This window comes from Fundulus heteroclitus, chromosome 13 (assembly GCF_011125445.2).
Source record: "Fundulus heteroclitus isolate FHET01 chromosome 13, MU-UCD_Fhet_4.1, whole genome shotgun sequence".
NCBI lineage: Eukaryota > Metazoa > Chordata > Actinopteri > Cyprinodontiformes > Fundulidae > Fundulus > Fundulus heteroclitus.
Genome location: NC_046373.1, coordinates 23,017,702 through 23,038,286, shown reverse-complemented (window position 1 = coordinate 23,038,286; position 20,585 = coordinate 23,017,702). Strand labels below are relative to the sequence as shown.

Genomic DNA, 20,585 nt, shown 5'->3' with positions numbered 1-20,585 from the left:
TAGATTGGACAACACAGAAGAAATAGCAGCATCAATGCTAACGCTTGCTTCCTCGATGCGAGCCGCCATTGTTGTTGGAATCTCACGGTCGCTTCTCCGCTACGTCACATCCAGGAAACACCCGCCCTGCGTCCTGATTGGCCAGACCATAAATTTGGTTGGGGAAATCACTTTCAATGAGCCATGTCCCAGATGTATGTGAGTGGAGCTAGGCGGAGCGATACATGCATCTGGCTGTTGTCAGGTTACCAAGCACTTGCCCCTGATTAAAGTTATGAAGTACCTGGGAGTGCTGGTTTTCAAGATTTGTTTTTGCACCCACCTACTCCCCCCTTTTTTCTTTTTTAGAGTTGTACGCACTTATTCCCTGAATCACTCGTGTAACTTAGTTACAGAAAATTCTTTGAAGCAACTTATCTGCCTCAAGGCTTCGTAAAAGTGTAACTCGCCCTGATGTAAAGGCCCCAGACAAGTGTGTGTGGGTTAAGTTGGGCTTGAGGCTGCGGTCAGGGTGGGGAAAGTATGTTGAAACATAGATTGATCAGGATGAGACCTGGTGGTCTGCCACAGAATGGAGGATTTTTACCTTCTTCATCACCGAAGGTGGAACCTGCTCAAAGTAAAAACTTTGAGCAGGTTCCACATCAAACATGCGTTTACATTTCAGAGCAGTCCATCCTGCAGTTGGAGGGGAACTTGGTTCTGTGGATTTCTTTGCTGATTTTTGTTGATTTGTGCAATTTAAAAAAAAAAATGCAATTTGGTCTAAAGGTACGCAGCAACGGTTCTAATTTATTTTGATAAAATTATGTTATGTGGAGAAAAAGTATATAACAAAAATTCAGACTGCATTATGCAAGACAGTTTATGCACTTATTTGTGATCATTTCACCACAGATGCGTCTAACTCTGTATTGATGTTAGGTCACCCAGGAACGGTTTAGGGTGAGGTTTGGAAACATTGAATATTGAACTAGAACTTCTTTTTTAGCTGCAGATGCTTCCTTTGCTGCAAATGTTCAAGTAAACACTAAAGACATGCTATGTTATTGTATTTAAAGCAAAATAAATACATTTCTTTTTCAAAAGGGAATTGAATAGTTGCGTTTTCTTCTCAACATGTTTGTATTACTCATCAAATAAACCCAACTAGTTACATGACATATCTGGAGATTGTGCCAGTTTTTTTTTTTTTATCCAATTACACGATTAACCGTCAGAATAATCGACAGAATGGTTCATTACTGAACCATCGCTAGCTACATCCCTGAAACATTTATTTCAGTAACTCGGTTCATTAGGTGAAACACATGAAGATTAGATTGATGTTTTTATTTCTGCTATGATTATTTTCACTTATAACTAATAAAATAAGACAGTAAAAATACACAAATGTGGGTTTCATGAAAGGTATGTTTACCTTAAGGCCTTAATAATCAAAAGTTTTATTCAGATAAACGAGCCTGATCAGATCGTATAGTTTACCGAGTATAACTGTATATGCAGCCAGAGATACAAAACTGAAATTTTCAGATCTGCTGAGAATCTGTGGTGAAAGTTTACATTTTTTAAACTAGACGATGGATGGATGCATCGATCTCAGCGGAACCACCGTGTAAAACCCTTTTCTGTTATCAGGTTTGGATGTTTTGGTTATTTAACTGATGTGTTATCTGAAATAAATGCTGCTTGTCTGATCCCCAGGAGTGGTTTACATATAAAACTGTTTTAATAATACATTAAAAATCAGAATACACTTATTTCAATCCACACAATGGTACAGTCCAATGATTTTAGCTTGCAGCTCCACAGGTTAAAGTTTTAGGAAATAAAAGTAATCTTAGAGCTCTTGTATAAAAGTTCAATACTAAAAATGCAATTGTAAAATGAGCATTGGTATTATCAAAAACTGCATAAAGCACTTTTTCTGTGTAGATCTTTTTGCTTGCGATTATCTACAGTACAAATAAGAATTAGGTGGCAGTGAGATCACAGTAAATTCATCAGAGGTGCTCCAGATTTGACTGGATCTTGACTTTCTGCTGATCCTGGTCTATTCACAAAGAGGAGAATACTGGTTCTCAGAATGAATCCTGGCTTAATTGAATCTATCCCAGTAAAGATCCCTGTCAGTGAACTACTTTTTATTTCTAAAATAGTACTGCAATATTTCTTCCATTAAAGGAGCTAAGTGAACAGGTCAATCACGGAGCTGCTGAGCATTTCTTGTTTTGTTGCGGTTTGTTGTTGATTTTTGCTAGCTATGTCTCTCAGAAACAATCCTCCTTATCTATCAGCTACAGTTTTTTAGTACAAATGCTGATTCTACACGCTGTATTTGTGCGTGTAACCACGTCTCCAACCATGAGAAGTCTGAAACTGTTCAGATTTTAAATGATTAATTTTGCGCTTTTATTCTGAAGACCAAAATAACTAACGGAAGTTGTTTTCTGCTAACAGTAACAGCGGTAAAATACTATTTTTTAGTCAATTGTTTTTAGAGTTTAAATCTCCATGTGTTGACCTTGCTTGTATTTTGTAAACGCAAACTAAAAGAAACAGTCTGATTTTACTTTAATCTGAATTTCCTCCCGGAAGTAGCCGAATCTCCGAGGGTTAGCTTAGCCTGCTAGCTGTAAGCAGACCATCAGCTCCGTGCAACACAACACAGGAGACGCTTTGATGGATGACATGCTGTTTCTGATGGGATGTGAGGAGAGGAACTTTTTTGCTATGATTGTGTGAAAACAGTAGGTTGGATGAAAGGCGACTAAGAGAAATGGAGGAACCGACACCCAGTAAGCAGATGACGTCTCATTTTAATGGTAATTATCATCTGCTCAAGCCTATTTATTGATTATATATTCCTAAATGGGTGGTAATTATATTTACTTAAGTAGCTTTTTGATAAGACAGCTTCTAGAAGTGCTTTTAAATCACCACACTTTTTTTTTTTATTTCTGCTTGAGTAATATTATTTTCCTCTAAACTTTCGTCTTTACTGGATGAAGAACAAGGGTGTTTCAACCAAAAGACGCACCAGACACTGAACCTGATCTAGCATCTGGAGGTCAACTGTTGGTTTGAGTAGCTTTATGTTGTGGGAAACTTTGATTTAAGAAACCCAAAGTTCTTACTTTTTAATAGTTAATTTTATCCTTTGAATTACCAAAATGGGCACTTTAGGTTATGTGTTTGTCTGATTACATCCTTCTCTTCAAATTAAATCAGATGTTGTCGAGTAGCCCATTTACCTTGTTTGTTTGTTTACCTCTAGAGTAGAACTTATTTTTCCTTCTACTTAAGTATAATAATATATGGAAGTAATAAACCACATCACCTCCATCAATAGAAGTTTAGTAGCCATTACTTAGCTGTTGTTCAGGTCATCAAATCATGCCCAAGAATGTAAATATAAAAGAATATGGCCTGTTTGTTCTCAGCTAAATTGAGAGTTTCAAAACAATTGTTCCAAACAAACGGAAAACAGGAAAAGGTGTGTACTTAAGGGTGTCATATCTGACGGATTCATACAAATGCTAGGCCTAGTCCATGTAGCAGGATATCTGGGAAAACGACATTTCTATGCGATTTTGCCTTTCATCCACACATAATGGTGTTATACATTCCTTAATAAGAATGCAAAATGGAGATAAGTGGTTAAAAACGCTCCGATTTTGACCCTGTATGTGTTGATGAAAAGATTGACATTAATGTCCGGCTCATTATGGTCTGCGACGAATATTGCTGCACCGTTCCAAAAAAAGTAAAAAAAAAAAAGTAAAAACTAAGCAACTGGACTTGTTTTCCGTAGTTGAAGACGTTTCGCTTCCTCTCCAGGAAGCTTTCTCAATTCAAAAAGTGACCAAATGAGCTGCACTGCGTCATACATGTGCGACCATTGGTTATACACTTGGCCGTACGATGGAGTTAAAAATATTTCCCAGTCGACATTGTCTTGAGTTTCAACTTTATATTCTAATGTGGTGTTTAAAAGAAACTCAACTTCTGTATCTGTCCACAAGATCGAACCTCCCGGCGCCATGATGCGTTCCTGGTTGGATTCTCATTGGCTGACAAAAGTTTTAGTTTTGCGGTACTCTGCCCCCTTTGCCTCTGGCGTATTTAAAAAAAACGCCCAGTGGTGGATTTCTGTGGGTTGGTGTGGATGAAAACTTCTAAAAAAAAAAACTTCTGTGTGTGGTATTACTTTTAAAAATGGTGTAGGGAAGATATATATATATTTTTAATTTAAAACCCTGCTTATGTGTGGACTAGGCCTTAGTGCAATTGCTCATATTCAATTATTATAAAACTGTGCAGTGCAATTAAAAGTGAAATTGCCTTTTATGGGTGATGTTTTAATTGATAGTCAATTTATAGTTATGGTGGCCTAATTGTTAGAGCAGGGTGCTCTGATATTAACTAATTAGCTGGATCAGGTATCGGATGACTGATGCCAATCCAGTATTTCGATCCAATTATTTCTTATTTTATTAATATCATACACAGCAATACAGCTACGGCGATCTAGTCGCTTCTATGTTTGCAATGCCGGTTACCCAGAGCACGAACAGCAGCTAGTGATGAGCAAACACAGAGCAACGTGAAGCAAGTGCCAGACCGAGCCAAGTCTGTTATTTAGAAACATTTCAAACTTGATACGCCAACAAGTCCGACTGCAACATGCAGGATCTGCAGCGCATAAGTTGTAAGGGGGGTGATATGGTTGGTACATTCAACACCACAAACTTAAATGAGCACCTCCAAAAAAAAAAAGCAACATGCTAAAGAACATGCAGAACTGTTTTTAACAATGTTTGTATGCTGGAAACAACTGGGTTAACAATTTGAACTGGGAAACGGTAAAAAACGGGAAACTTAACTGTTTGTTTTTAAAGAACCACTAACTGTATAAAAAAAGTGACCAGTTTCTGAATGACTGAAGGAAGGTTTGTTACAAACAACATGTTGCTACACTGTGCTTTACCTAAGAGACTGGTAGAATGACGGTCAGTAAAGTGAATTAATTTGAAACTATGAATTTACCTTGTTGGATTAATTGTGTATCTAGTTGTAAATGTATGTGATTTAAAAAAAAAAACAGTTGTCACCACTCCGTGTCTTTTTTCCTACAGACGTCCAGCAGGTTTTGGTGGTTAAAGAGGAAGTTCCTGCTGACGAGCAGAACTGGAGTCCCCGACTGGACCAGGAGGACCAGAAGCCGGCACAGATTAAGGAGGAACAGGGGGATGCCGAGATCACATTTAGTCCTCTTCCACCAAAGTGTGAAGATGATGAGAAACCCCAGCTCTCAGAACCTTATTACTGTAAACCTGTAGAGAACCATGACGTTGTTGGACCAGAACCAGATGAGTGTTTTGAATCGGATATTAAAGATAAAACTTCAGATTCAGAGACAGACGTCAGTGATGGACACTGGGAGGACAATGAATCTCAGTCATGTTTAGACTCTGTGAAAAATAAGAAAGTCTGTAAAGTTCCTACGATATATAACAGAGAAGAAAAGATGCACAGCTGCACTGAGTGTAACAAAACATTTAACAGCAGGTCATATTTATTAAGACACAACAGAATCCACACAGGAGAAAAACCTTTTAGTTGTTCTGTCTGTAACAAGCCTTTTACGTGGAAGCATGGGTTAGTCCAGCACATGAGTCTGCACAGTGGAGAAAAACCTTTCAGCTGTTCTGTCTGTGGTCAAATGTTCAGAAGAAAGGAAGATGTAGCTTCCCACCTGATACGGCACTCTGCTGAAAAACCCTTCGGCTGCTCCGTTTGTGGGAAAAAGTTCAAGAGAAAGGAAAGCGTCACTCATCACATGAGGCGGCACACTGAAAAGAAACCCTACAGCTGCTCCTTCTGCGACAAATCCTTTACTTTAGAAATAACTTTATTGGAGCACACCAGGATCCACACAGAGGAGAAACCGTTCAGATGTTCTGTCTGTAATGCAGCTTTTAAAAGGAGGTACACCTTAAAAGAACATACAAGAACCCACACCAAAGAGAGACCCTACAGCTGCTCCATCTGCGGCCGCAACTTTGCTCACAGGTCGTATCTAACCGTCCACATGAGAGGTCATGAAGAAGAAAAACCGTACAGCTGCTCTGTCTGCAGCGCAGCTTTTAAAAGGAAGTACAGCCTGACAGAGCACACAAGAACCCACACCAGAGAGAGGCCTTACAGCTGCTCGGACTGTGGTCGGAGCTTCATGCACTGTATAAGCCTGAGGCGTCACATGAGAAGTCACACCAGAGAAAAGCCTCTTTGTTGCTCCATCTGTAAGGCCACGTTCAAATGGGAAAAAACTTTTCTGAGGCACAAAAAAATCCATACAGGTAAATAAAATTTTAACTGCAAAGGTCGCTGTGTTAACGGATGATATCCAGCTTCACAAAAACATTTGCTAAAAAAAACAGCCGTTTGAGCGGGAGGTTCATGTTTTGTCTGCTTGAGCAAAAATTATGATTCACATTTCACCCCTCTGTATCTTTCTCTGCAATATTCCAGGTCTTTTTTTAGCTGAGCCCCAGGTGCTTCATACTCACGACAGCATTGAGTCAATCTGATGACAACAAACTTCAACTTTGCTGATGAACGTGAGCTTTATGTTGCTCTGAAACATCCGTGTCGTACTGTTAGCTTAGCGCGCAGCACCGTTAAGCTCACGGTCTAATTTAGGCGCAATTTTGACAACTTTCAGTGTAATAGGCCGGTACGCTGAAATGTGCTTGATAAAACCTTCCTGGTTGGAGTTGCTAATTTACCCCATTTATCCTCCCAGGTGTGTTCCATGTTATTCAGTTGGTTGTGTAATAGTGTAATTTAATAAGTTGGCCAGAGTAAATGTCAGCTTTTAGTTTTGGATTGTGGGAAATAAATGTCAAAATAAATGCGTATAGGCCAGTGCAACTAATATACGTTTTATTTTTCCTTTTTATGACGCATTTTTGACTGATGCGACTTGTATTCTGGAGCGACTTATAGTCCCAAATATCGAAATATACTGTGTGTGTGTGTGTGTGTGTGTGTATATACATGTAATACAAGCAAATTAACATGTGAAAACCTTCCTCTGATGTGAGATATTCTTTGTCTAACAGCATGAAGTAATGCACTATTAAATCTCCACTAACTAGATAAGTCTGGCATTATTTTCAAATTGATTCTGAATAAAGTTAAACATCCAAATAAGCCATGGATGGAAGATATGCAAAGGTTTTTGATACATTAGAGGTTTTCAAGTCTTGATTCTCATAATCAAAAAACACATTCCGTAAGTGTGTTAAGGAAACAGTTGAGCTTTAAGTGTTTTTTTTTTTTTGTTTTTGTTTTTTTTAACAATGTTGTGGTAGCATTTAAAGCTGGCAGGTATAGGTGTATTTTGACCCATACCAGGGAGGGGGAAGTGGAAGCTGCATCATACCAGACGGAAACAATTAAATTAGTTCATTACAACTGGATGTAATTATAAAACAGCAAATTAAAAATGTTAATCATTTAGGATAATGTAAAAATGTGTAAAAAAAGTTATTTCTAAATGAAATCAAAATGTGCTAAATTAATGTACTAAATCAAAAATGAAAAATGAAGCTAGAAAAAGAAACTTATGTCATGAGTTTCAGAAAACAAACTTTTTTAACTGGTAAACCAAATGGTAGTTGTTGGAATGTAAACAACTGCATGAAAACAGTAAAACAAATGTGTCCACCATCAAAACCTCAGTCAAATATTAGCAGCTCTTACAGAAAAGCACTAGTTACATCAGTCCATATATGGAAATATTCAAAGGGAAACCAGATGGAAAAGAAAGCCTCTTAGACTGAATCAGGTCAAGACGCTTCCCTGATTGGATGAAGGCAGTCCAATCAGAGCAGAGAGAAAGCCTCATAGCCCCAGCAGGCGGACAGTCCTGGACGGCCAATCACGGAGCTGCTGAGCTGACCAATCAGGAATCAGCAACCCTGAAAACACAGGAACTCAAACCGGAAGACTACGGGCTGTTAGAAGGTGAAGAAAAATAATAAAACACATGCTGAATGTTTCTTTTCATTGTTTGGGGTTTAAAGTCACACCAGAATGATGTTTTGTTGAAACGTATAAACACTAAACAAAAATGTTCAAGTCCCAAACTATGAAGGTAGATTTGTGTCTTTATTATTCAATCAAAAAAAAGGTTGCTTCAATCAAAAAATATATTTTCAATTAAAAAAAAATTCACTTCAATTAAAAAAAAACTTTTCAATCAAAGAAAAAAAGTATTTGAATCCAAAAATATATTTGAGACTCAAAAAAATACATTTGAACACTGATTTTCTTTGATTGAAAATGTTTTCTTTGATAGAAGTCAGTTTTTTTTTGTTTGAAGCAATGTTTTTTGATTGGACCATATAATGGGTAGGACATTTGTGTCTTTATCATTCAATCAAAAAATAAGTTGCTTCAAACAAACAAACAAGGGAATCAATAAAAAAAAGTCACTTCAATGAAAAGATAAACATTTTCAATCATAGAAAATAGTTTTGAATGCAAATAAAATATTTGAGACTCCAAAAATTGCATTTGAACACTTTTTTTTTAATTGAAAATGTTTTCTTTGATTGAAGTAATCTTTTTTTGCGTTTGGGGTATACATGGGTAGGACATTTGTGTCTTAATCATTCAATTCCAAAAAAGTTGTTTCAATCAAAAAAAATATTTTCAATTAAAAAAATAAATTAATTAAATGCAAAAAAAATTACCCGTCAATAAAAAGCTATTGAAGAGAATGTGTTTTTTCGTTGTTTTTTTTTTTTTTTTTTGAAGAAAAAAAAAAATTTGAAGTTCAACATTTTTTGATTAAATAACTTTTTTTTTTGAAGAGAAAAAAGTTTTGAAGTTCAAATTTTTTCGATTGAATCATTTTGGAACAAACGTACCGTGGTGGGCGGGTGCTTCTCTATTGGTCAGACATGTTTGATTGACAAGTGTCTACACCAACGACGTCTTTCTGACAAAGAAGTCTTGTTCGGCACTCCCCAGGCCAGACAGCTTTTTAACAGCAAGAGGGAACAGCGGTGAAGTTGTCGGTAAGTAGATAAAACAGGTTGAAAATAATTGTTGTCATGTTATTAGCCCATTCTGTTGATATTTACAATAAATTGTACGCTTACTAACTTTGTTCACGTTGAGGAATGTTTGTAATGGTGTGAGGTTAGATGTCTAAATATTTTCAGACAGGCAAGCAAAGTGGGCGAACCTATGGCCCCCACGCAGCAGCTTGCTATGTGCTAAAGAGCTACTGTGTTGAGTAAAGTAGCCACAGCGCTGCCTGTTTTGTAGATGCTTTTATCTTGAGAGCGGGATATAGGCTGCTTAAGCTGCTGTTAGTCGAGGTGCATGCGTCTCTCTCCCCCCTCCCCCCATACATTTACCGCTGGGTCCCGTGTCGGCCAAGTGCCATGTACTGTGCAGGGTATGGCAGGCCGTTTTAACATTTATTAGCTTGACTGAATATGAATTTCAGACATCTCAAATACGGAATAAGATTTTTGCACTTAAAATAATAACAGTTCATCTACATCATCTTATTTCAAGTGCAGAATAGCTAATAACCTTCTTTTAGGGGTAAGAATACTCATTCCATTGGCAAATAGTCTTATTTAGCTGCTCAAATCAAGGAAGAATACACTGATTTCAAGAAAGTTTTACTCACTTTTATTTCCCTTTTTGCAGTGCTAAAGTCTTGACTTAATGTGTATTTCAGATATCTCCAACAGAATTCTTGCTATCTAAAGTGGAAACTTTAGATATCTTAAATATAATTATTTATAGTAGAAATTACATCACTTTTCCCATTTATGTGTAGTGGGATTTTACTTTCGGATATCTAAAATAACTTTCTTCCTATCTAAAATAAACTTTCTGGATGTCTGAAAACTAATCCTGGATCTCCATAATCCATTTTTTACCGGTCATAGTTTTTATTTCAGATATCAAAAATCAATGATCAAAAGTTTTGAAACCAATAAATTCCGCTTTCTGTCCGTCAATTTGCGTTGGTAGTAATTGACAGAATTGCAAGAAAAGGGCATGAAACTGAGCGAGCCCTTAGCCAGGGAATGTGTAGCGACAGAGAGCGACGTTCAATAGAAAGTTGTGTAAGAAACCTTCACAGAATTGAACATTTATTGTCTACAGAAACCTACAATGAACAGTAAAGCAGTTTGACTGAGGTTGGAGTGCTAGCAATAGCTCGTTTCCATCGAACCGAGGATCGTCGTTTCTTCATAAGGCGGGTTAGTTCAGGTAAGTCCTCACAAACAAAATTTCTTTTCTTTTTTTTTTATTAATTGATTTCTATTTTATTTTTTTGCTGTTAAAGATTGGGTTGTCTTCTGTATAAAATGTAATACTTAACATTTGTTTTCCTAGGGCGGAGTGGCAGACCATCTATTGTTACCAGAGAGCACATAGACGTCCTTATGAAGCAAGGACATACAATCAAAAAAAAGGCAAAAATGATTGGATGTTCCTCGTCGTTTTTGAACAACAAATCAAAGCTGGTGGACCTACACATAAGAGGAAGACTGTCTGCCTTAGATGACAATCAGCTGCAAGAGCGTGTGAGCACATTGCAGGACCAGTATCCAAACTCTGGGAATGAGGTTTGTCTTTTCTACAGAAAATTGATATTTAAGTTGGATCCGCTTGTGAGAGTATTTTTTAATCATTAATGCTTTCATGTTTGTATTTTTCAGATGATGAGGGTGCTGCTTCGTGCTCAAGATGTGATTGTCACACGGGCCAGGGTACGCTAAATGTTGGGAAGGACAAACCTGACATCTGCTTCAAGAAGGTGGAGTCGGACTGTTGCAAGGTGGGCTTACCATATGCCGTACCCCAACAGTTTGTGGCATATTTATTATATATATATATATATATATATATATATATATATATATATATATATATATATATATATATATATATATATATATATATATATATATATATGAGAGTGAGACAGGCTGCTTGATTTGCTGTACTGAATCATGGAGAGTGAGCAGAGTTATGCTGGTAGTTACGCCACGTTTCGGTCTGTTGAGTTGGAGGATTTTTCACCCTCCTCATCCCCGGCGGTGTAGGAAGGTTTTTGTGGAGCCAAGCAGGCCAGACTCTGATCAATTTGACCTGCTGGCTCAAGGCCCTGACTCAGTGAAGCCACAACCTGGCGCTGCAGAGTCAAATGGTGGACAGAATTGGTCCTGTTATATATTATCATATATCAGAATCAACATATATTTTCTGCTTTGTAACCCAGGCGGGATCACCGGCAGCTTTGTGCATCATGATTCATTTGTAATGTGGACATGTCAGCCCCAGATCACCCTCTCTGTATCGTCTCAAACAGCAGGCAGATACCGCAGATCGCCCATGTCCAATGTCCAACCTAGAACCAACATCACAGTCTCTCAGCAGCCCCTTCCCGGCCGCCTCAAGACACTAACTGCAGAACAATTGATTGCTTTCACATACACTGCCCAACAACACATAAAAAGTTGGTAAATTTGTTTTTTGAAGATAAAAAAGGTCGCTAGAGAGTTTGAAAAGTGCAATAGTGCTCTCTATGGAGGCACAAGAAGATGCTCTATTTTTTGTTTTGTTTTTTAAGACTGAGCTGGCTTTTATAGTCCTGAGCAGCCAGGGGACCAATGTCACACACTCAGAATTACGTTGCACGTGCAGAAACTAATGTTAATTTGAAATTCAATGCAAGAAGTTTGACCCTAGGAAGGCGCCATACTGAGTTTTGGACACAAAAGCCGGATTTCAACAAATATGCATTATAATTTTTCAAAAATAATGACCAGGATATGTAGATAGTACTATAAAACAACCATGTTAAGAGTTTATTGACAACAAACAGCTGATTTGGGGAAGAGTTACACTTTAACAGAATTTAGCAACCTAGACACCAGGCTTTTCCATATTTGTTAAGCCTCCTATCTGGGATACCCTCCAGGTTGATATCAGTAGCTCTTTAAATTCTATTGTTGAGTTATTGTGCTCTGAATTGCTTTTTACAGAAAATTATCAAATGAAACAATATAGTGACCTTGAGTGTTTTTCCAGCAATGAATATATAACTTTGTCTTTTTGAAGATTGATAATGTTGATTTTTAGCACTAGGTGATAACGTGTTTCAAATATTTGCTGATATACTAATTCAATTATTCATAATTTCAGCAAAAAATGTTGAAACCATTGATTTATTTCTAATACGGGTTTTCTGATCATTATCGTATATTGTCTCCAGGTAGGGGGTTGTATCCTTATTTTAAGTACTAATTTTATTTTGTGTTGTTTCAACTTTCTAGATGGGGCTTTGTGATACATGGTGCCATCGAAGGACACTCGTGTGGGATTACTTCAGCTGCAGTATAAACAATAGGGCAACAACAGTACTCTGTCAGTTTTTGAAAGCAACATCTTACTATGGACTACCATCAAGAGTCAGATCAGACCATGGGGATGAAAACATGCTGCTTGCTTTATGCATGCATCTAGTTCAAGGGCTGGAACACAGAGGCTTCATAACAGGAGAATCAGTTCATAATCAGCGCATAGAACACCTTTGGCAGGATGTATTTTTGCATGTGCTGCAGCATTTCTACCATACATTCTACTGTCTGGAGGACGCAGAGAATCTTAACCCAGATAATGATATCCACAGACTTTCTTTACATATTGTATATCCACCTGAGATTCAAAGGAGGCTGGAACAGTTCAGACAGGCTTGGTACCACCATGGTTTGCCCACAGAAAGTAATCACACAGCAGCTCGTCTGTAATTCTGATGCAGAATACATTTGACAATTATTGACATTTAATCATTCTTTTGCACATTGCCATTATCACTTTATTTTAGATCTGTAAATATTTATTTATATATATATATATATATATATATATATATATATATATATTTCTTTTGTGGGGAATGTTGTATTTATATAATTGTTGTTTTCATATCTGCAGCGTGTAACGAAAATAATTTCCCACTGAGATTATTAAAGTATTTCTGATTCTGAAATAACTGTTGGGTGCGGTTCGATGAAACCTTGCAGTCAGGCCGCTGTGAGGAACTTGTAAACTTTAGTTCAGAAAAAAGGAAGAAGCATGAATACCGTCACTGTATCCCTAACCTAACCTTCGGATGTTTGCGTTTCTACCACATTTTAATTGTGCTCTGAGCGAAAGATTCCGTTTTGCAAATTTAGATGCCCAACTAAGTCAAGACGACAGACGCTCACAACATCTCTTCTATAAGAACTCCAAAGGACTGTACACATTATGCACAAACACATCAGATAGACTAGGTAATATAAAACAGCTTCTTTATTGACTCTAATGGGAAATTCTATATAGTTTGCATATCTTATGTTTCAACCTCTCCCTTACATCTGGAGCTGCTGTCTTACAGGAGTTGTCTGGACCAACATGATCTCACATACAGAACCTTCTGAAAGTATTTAGCCCCCTTGAACTTTTCAACCTTTGGCCAAATTTCAGGCTTCAAACATAAAGATATAAAACTACATGTTTTCGTGAAGAATCAACAAGTGGGACACAATCATTAAGTGGGACGAAATTTATTCATTCTCTTTCTTTTAAAAAACACATTTTTATTTTGGCCCTCTTCTTGTGTTAAACTTCTCCCTCCTTTTGGCAAAAATATCTGTTTATTTATTTTTTCTTTGTCATTAGTGGCCATGATAAGTTCAGTTTAATATTTTTTTATGTATCAAACTTTAATTTTGAGTATTTTCTTTATTGCCATAAAGACAAACCTAGAAGAGAACATATGATGGTCTTGGATAACAATTTGTCAACTTCCTGAAAGTTGTTAAAATCTAAAACCATTTCAGAAGTTTAATGACAGAACCTGAATCATCTGGCACAGTCTTCTGATATTTTATCCTCAGGACCAGCTAAAGGCTTTTAGTAAAAAACATATGAACAGTATTTTTTAAACACTGGTACACTTTTCAGACTTGTAAAACCACGTTTTACCTTAAAATTAAGTAAAACATTAACAACAGCTGGACAAACATGCAAACCCGTCATCACCTTACAGCGTAACCTTTCATAGTCACATTCGTGATCATTTAAGAAACTCCAAAGGTCGGAGCTTGCAAAATTCCCTCCATCATGTATATTCTAACAGCCTTGTAGGAGGAGTGCAGCGACAGATACAACAGGACAACAACACTAGTATTGGCTTCTGGGTAAATTGTCTTGGTGTCATGCAGAAACTGGATTTCAGGCTGGCAGGAAAAGCCAAGTGGAGGGATGGCAGAGGCTCCAGAGGTGAACATCGAGAGAGAGGGTGGACCATCCTCCTCTTCTATAAGACAGAACAATAGAAGAATACGACTGTTAGACATGGAAAAAATACCCCTGATGTATTGTACAAAGTAATTTTAAATTTATGGAAATTGACTAAAATGCAAAAACAGACCTTTAATGTCAATCAGCCAGTCACTCCTAAAGCAGACCAATTGGTTCTCCAGAACGCGCTGATTGCTGCCCTGAGCAGAATAGGCCACTGTGGCTCATGTCCCTGGCAGTGAGGGCTTTCTCCTCACACACGGACATGTCAGGAACAACAGCTGGGTTTTTCTGGAGCTCTTTCAGTAGCCCCAGAATCTTGAAGCCCTCTGCAAACCTAAGAGGCAAGGCAAGTTTATTTCTAAAGCACATCTAATGTACAAGAAAATTTCTACAAAAACCTTAAAGCAAGGTACAGAGGACATTAAAAAAGTACATATAAAAAAACAAACATGATTAACAAACAATTTATTAAAGGAACAATAAGCATTATTTTGACACAAGGTTGTGCTTTAGCACTGTCTGTAGACCAAAACAATCATGGGTGCTTTCAAAGGCTGCCTGCACCGCGGTGTGGTGACCACTCTGCATTTCTCAGCGTATTATTAGCATGGTGGACCGCCAGGCTAATATTAACTATAGACCTAAGAACAGGTGGGTCTTTAATCTGGATTTACATAAAAATGTTTTAGCTGAGTCTGGGAGTTTGTTCCAGACATGTGGAGCATAGAAGCTGAATGCAGCTTCTTTAGGTCTGCTTCTGACTATGGGAACCGGTCCAGATTGCATCCAGATGACCTGAGAGGTCTTATGGATTTATGTTGGATCAGAAGGCCACTGATGGATCCTGGTCCTAAAACAATCAGAGCTTTATAGACCAGCAGCATAACTCAAAAGTCTGTCTTCTGACAGTGAGGGAGCCAATGGAAAGACCTCAGAACCAGACTTATGTGGTCCAAGGGTTTGTTTTTAGCTAGGGCTGAATGAGCTGCAGTTGTCTATTACAGGGGTTGGACAATGAAACTGAAACACCTCTTATTTTAGTGTGGTAGCTTTCATGGTCACATTGGACCAGCCTGGTGGCCAATCTTCATTAATTGCACATTGAACCAATAAGAGCAGAGTGTGAAGGTCCAATTAGCAGGGTAAGAGCAGTTTTGCTCAAAATATTGCACTGCACACAACATTATGGGTGACATACCAGAGTTCAAAAGAGGACAAATTGGATGCACATGGTTCAAACTAGTGATGGGTCCGGCAACACCGATGCGTCGGCGCATGTGTCGAGCTCATAGAGCAAAACCCGTGTCGATGCGCGTATCGACACGGGAAAGTCACGTGACCGATACAGGAACTGTTTCGAACTGACTGACGCACCAAACTGTTTCTGTTCCCTCTAAGCTGCACGCGTGTGCATTTGCGCACAGCAAAGATATGCTGCGCAGTAAATAAAATCCAAGTTGAACTATAAACAAAGTAACGGTTAATAATGGTTCATTTTTAACCATGTTGCAACTCTGGTGTGATGGTGTACCACAGTTTCGCTCTGTGAGCAGCAGGTGCTGATCGGAGCGCGCCACTGATGGATGGGTTGGGCAGACGCCTTTATGGTTGGGCAGGTTGCGCTGTGCGTCTTTGTTCTGAGCGTCGTTTCAGGAAAAAACGGCTGATCTACCCTGAGTAGAAAGCTGCTACTCTGAGTAGTTCGATCAATCATTGAACGTGAGCATGAGCATTGAAAGGACATGGCAGCAAAAATTTTTTAATAAATAAATAAATATAAAAGCCAGTCCACAAGCATCCTCGTTCACATTATTTATTGACTGTATCTAAAAAAAAAATCAAATATATGTTTAATTCAAATGAAAATATAAAATAATGCAATGCAACATACAATGATTTAAATTGTATTGTGTATACTTGGTCATCAAATCAGTGTCAGTTAACTCTGTCAACCAGGTTGGCTGTAGGGATTTTTAAGGTCCAGCAGGTGTCAGTATTCAGTGACACAGTATCGGCACAGTTTGGCAATGTGTTGAAACGCTTCATGACGCCTCATCAACCCATCACTAGTTCAAACATTGTATCCTGAAGGAGGTGCCGTGTATCAGGATGACAATGCACCAATACACACAGCAAGACTGGTGAAAGATTGGTTTGATGAACATGAAAGTGAAGTTGAACATCTCCCATGGCCTGCAGTCACCAGATCTAAATATTATTGAGCCACTTTGGGGTGTTTTGGAGGAGCGAGTCAGGAAACATTTTCCTCCACCAGCATCACGTCGTGACCTGGCCACTATCCTGCAAGAAGAATGGCTTAAAATCCCTCTGACCACTGTGCAGGACTTGTTTATGTCATTCCCAAGATGAATTGACGCTGTATTGGCCGCAATAGGAGGCCCTAAACCATACTAATAAATGATTGTGGTCTAAAACCAGGTGTTTCAGTTTGATTGTCCAACCCCTGTATATTTAAATGGTAAATCTGTAAACATGCTGTTACAATAATTAGGCTGACTGCAGATGAATGAAGGACTAGTTTCTCCAGGTCCTGCAAAGTAATCACACATTTCATCTGATATTCTTAAGGCTGATTTTGTAATTGCCTTAACTTGTTTCTTAAAATTTAGGTCTGAATCTGTCACTAAATCCAGATTTCTGGCCTGGTTGGTGGTTTTTAGAAGTATAGATTAATATCCCTGTCCATCAATCTTACTGATAAAGGCACCACAACACAAGTATGCTAACAGAAACATGGAGGAACCCATTTTTTTCCCCTCAGATCTTATGACAACATCAACACCTTTGTTAAGATAAGAGGGTGTGAATATTTTACTGGTCGTGGGCAACTCTCATAGGTCCGTTGACAATAAACTTGACAGCGGAGCGAACTAGGGAGTCCTTTTTTCTCCAGTTTGGGACATGCCTAAGGCAACCCTTGATGCTAATGCTGTCTGCAGCTTCTTCAATGGCAAAATTAGCCTCATTGGTGATTTCACTTTCTTTTGTCTGAATAAAGATGAATACACATGAGTCCACCCAGCCTCTCCCCCAGTGACCGCTGGAGATAGGCACCAGCAACCCCCGCCACCCCATCAGGGATTAGGCGGGTCTGAAAATGGATGGACGGACACATGAGTCCCACCAATAAACTCATACTAAGTGCATGTCTTTGGACAATGGAAGGAAACCGGTGTGCCTAAAGGGGGCCACATATACACAGGGAGAACATGCAAACTTCACACAGAGGCTTTTAAGCCTCATCTGTGGTAGGCCCACATTATCCAGGACTAAGCATTTTAAAAAGTATTGAAGGTGACAAATGACAGTTTATACTCATACCTTGATTAGCTGCTCCCGGAGTTTGTGATCATGCAGAACTTCTGGTCTGAAAGTGATATTTGGAAGCCCGCAAATTGCTGAAACAGCCCTTCTGAGAAAAAATGGTGGGCAACTCCTCCACGGACAACACAGACTGTAATAATTTTTGCTACAAAGTAGTACAACTTTGCTTCCAATGCTGCAGAAGAAACATAAAAGGATGGTTAGTTAAATGACTACCCAAGACTAAATTCCTCTGCTTAAAATAGACTGAATTCACTAGAATGAGGAAGGCATGATTAAAACGAACCCTGACATACAAAATACCCTAGCACTATGTGACGTTTATTTGATGGCTGGCTGGAGAAATACTCATGTCCACTCCACTGATCAGCTAAGACAAAATGGCTTTTAGGGTAACTCTGAGAGATGGGAAGAGGAGAAAAATTAACTGTAATGTAACAATTCTATAATCTTATTTTAAAAGTTTTGGTTTTTTGTGACCAGAAGTTCAATTCAATTTATTTAAATGTTATTTATATAGTGCCAATTCACAACACAACCTTGTATAGGCATATTGAAATTTTAGATATCTGAAATTCCAATTTAATTCGTCATATAATCAGTAGTGGATATATGTAATGTCATTTCTACTAGTAGAAATATATTTTTGATGTCAAGAATTATATATCTGGATATCTAGAATGTTTTATTTATTTTTTATATCTGAAATGATGATGACTAGTATTGACTGGATTATGGAGATCTGAAATTAGATTTCATCCTAGTCGGAATTCAGTTTTAGACATCCGGAATGTTTATTTTAGATTGGAAGAATGTTATTGTAGATGTCTGTAAATAAAAGCCCTATACACATGAATGGGGAAAGTGACGTAATTTGTACTACTTTGAATTATATTCAAGATATCTGAAATATTCATTTTAGATAGGACAAATGTTATTGTAGATGTCTGAAATGTAAATTTTGACTAGGAAGGAATGTATTTGAGATGTCTGGTATACATATTCAGTCAAGCTAATAAATGTTAAAACGGCCTGCCATACCCTGCACAGTACATGGCACTTGGCCGACACGGGACCCAGCGGTAAATGTATGGGGGGAGGGGGGAGAGAGACGCATGCACCTCGACTAACAGCAGCTTAAGCAGCCTATATCCCGCTCTCAAGATAAAAGCATCTACAAAACAGGCAGCACTGTGGCCACTTTACTCAACACAGTAGCTCTTTAGCACATAGCAAGCTGCTGCGTGGGGGCCATAGGTTCGCCCACTTTGCTTGCCTGTCTGAAAATATTTAGACATCTAACCTCACACCATTACAAACATTCCTCAACGTGAACAAAGTTAGTAAGCGTACAATTTATTGTAAATATCAACAGAATGGGCTAATAACATGACAACAATTATTTTCAACCTGTTTTATCTACTTACCGACAACTTCACCGCTGTTCCCTCTTGCTGTTAAAAAGCTGTCTGGCCTGGGGAGTGCCGAACAAGACTTCTTTGTCAGAAAGACGTCGTTGGTGTAGACACTTGTCAATCAAACATGTCTGACCAATAAAGAAGCACCCGCCCACCACGGTACGTTTGTTCCAAAATGATTCAATCGAAAAAATTTGAACTTCAAAACTTTTTGAGCTTCAAAAAAAAAAGTGATTCAAACGAAAAAATCTGAACTTCAAAACTTTTTTCACTTAAAAAAAAAAAAATGATTCAATCAAAAAAAATTGAACTTTAAAACTTTTTTCTCTTCAAAAAAAAAAAGTTATTTAATCAAAAAATGTTGAACTTCAAATTTTTTTTTTTCAAAAAAAAAAAAAAAAACAACGAAAAAACACATTCTCTTCAATAGCTTTTTATTGACGGGTAATTTTTTTTGCATTTAATTTATTTATTTTTTTAATTGAAAATATTTTTTTTGATTGAAACAACTTTTTTGGAATTGAATGATTAAGACACAAATGTCCTACCCATGTATACCCCAAACGCAAAAAAAGATTACTTCAATCAAAGAAAACATTTTCAATTAAAAAAAAAGTGTTCAAATGCAATTTTTGGAGTCTCAAATATTTTATTTGCATTCAAAACTATTTTCTATGATTGAAAATGTTTATCTTTTCATTGAAGTGACTTTTTTTTATTGATTCCCTTGTTTGTTTGTTTGAAGCAACTTATTTTTTGATTGAATGATAAAGACACAAATGTCCTACCCATTATATGGTCCAATCAAAAAACATTGCTTCAAACAAAAAAAAAACTGACTTCTATCAAAGAAAACATTTTCAATCAAAGAAAATCAGTGTTCAAATGTATTTTTTTGAGTCTCAAATATATTTTTGGATTCAAATACTTTTTTTCTTTGATTGAAAAGTTTTTTTTTAATTGAAGTGAATTTTTTTTTAATTGAAAATATATTTTTTGATTGAAGCAACCTTTTTTTTGATTGAATAATAAAGACACAAATCTACCTTCATACCAAACTGACAGGTATCTTTATGTTTAAAAAAGGCATAATAATAATAATTTTACTTATTATTTTTATTTTTTCATGCTCTCCACGTGTTTTTATTTAGCACTTACCTGTTTTATTATGTAGCACTTTGGGATTTGTATAAATATAAAGTGCATTACAAATACAATGTATTATTATTAATAATAATTATTATTATTATAAACAATTGATTATGACTGAAAGCCAATGGAGAAAAAAATCTATCTTAAAAATATTAACGTAAACTCAGACATGCTTTCAAGTTTGTAGCACATCAAACAATTCTAAATGTCAGAAAATCCTGAGAAAATACAAAAAAAAAATGTAAATTATAATTTTATTTAGTAAAAGAA

At 37.2% G+C, this 20,585-nt stretch overlaps 1 protein-coding gene and 2 long non-coding RNA genes across 4 annotated transcripts; 2 read left to right on the top strand and 1 right to left on the bottom strand.

Moving 5' to 3' along the window:
• The first annotated feature begins 2,677 nt into the window (after window positions 1–2,677).
• LOC110369561 (zinc finger protein OZF-like) lies at window positions 2,678–6,832 on the top strand. Its single transcript, XM_036145445.1, has 3 exons — window positions 2,678–2,825; window positions 5,139–6,362; window positions 6,535–6,832. The coding sequence occupies exons 1-3, from the start codon at window positions 2,780–2,782 to the stop codon at window positions 6,591–6,593; spliced, it is 1,329 nt and encodes a 442-aa protein (XP_036001338.1). The 5' UTR covers window positions 2,678–2,779; the 3' UTR covers window positions 6,594–6,832.
• Window positions 6,833–8,894: 2,062 nt separating this feature from the next.
• Window positions 8,895–12,975, top strand: LOC118565248. Of its 2 annotated transcripts, none has more exons than XR_004932287.1 (4): window positions 8,895–9,092; window positions 10,438–10,670; window positions 10,764–10,882; window positions 12,384–12,975. It is a non-coding gene; the product is annotated as an uncharacterized LOC118565248 (long non-coding RNA). The 2 variants fall into 2 exon arrangements; XR_004932286.1 differs by lacking the exon at window positions 8,895–9,092 and adding an exon at window positions 10,262–10,311.
• A 411-nt stretch (window positions 12,976–13,386) lies between these two features.
• Window positions 13,387–19,305, bottom strand: LOC118565247. The gene is made up of 4 exons (XR_004932285.1): window positions 19,173–19,305; window positions 17,743–17,920; window positions 14,528–14,734; window positions 13,387–14,413 (listed from the first exon to the last, which is right to left on the bottom strand). It is a non-coding gene; the product is annotated as an uncharacterized LOC118565247 (long non-coding RNA).
• Window positions 19,306–20,585: the final 1,280 nt, after the last annotated feature.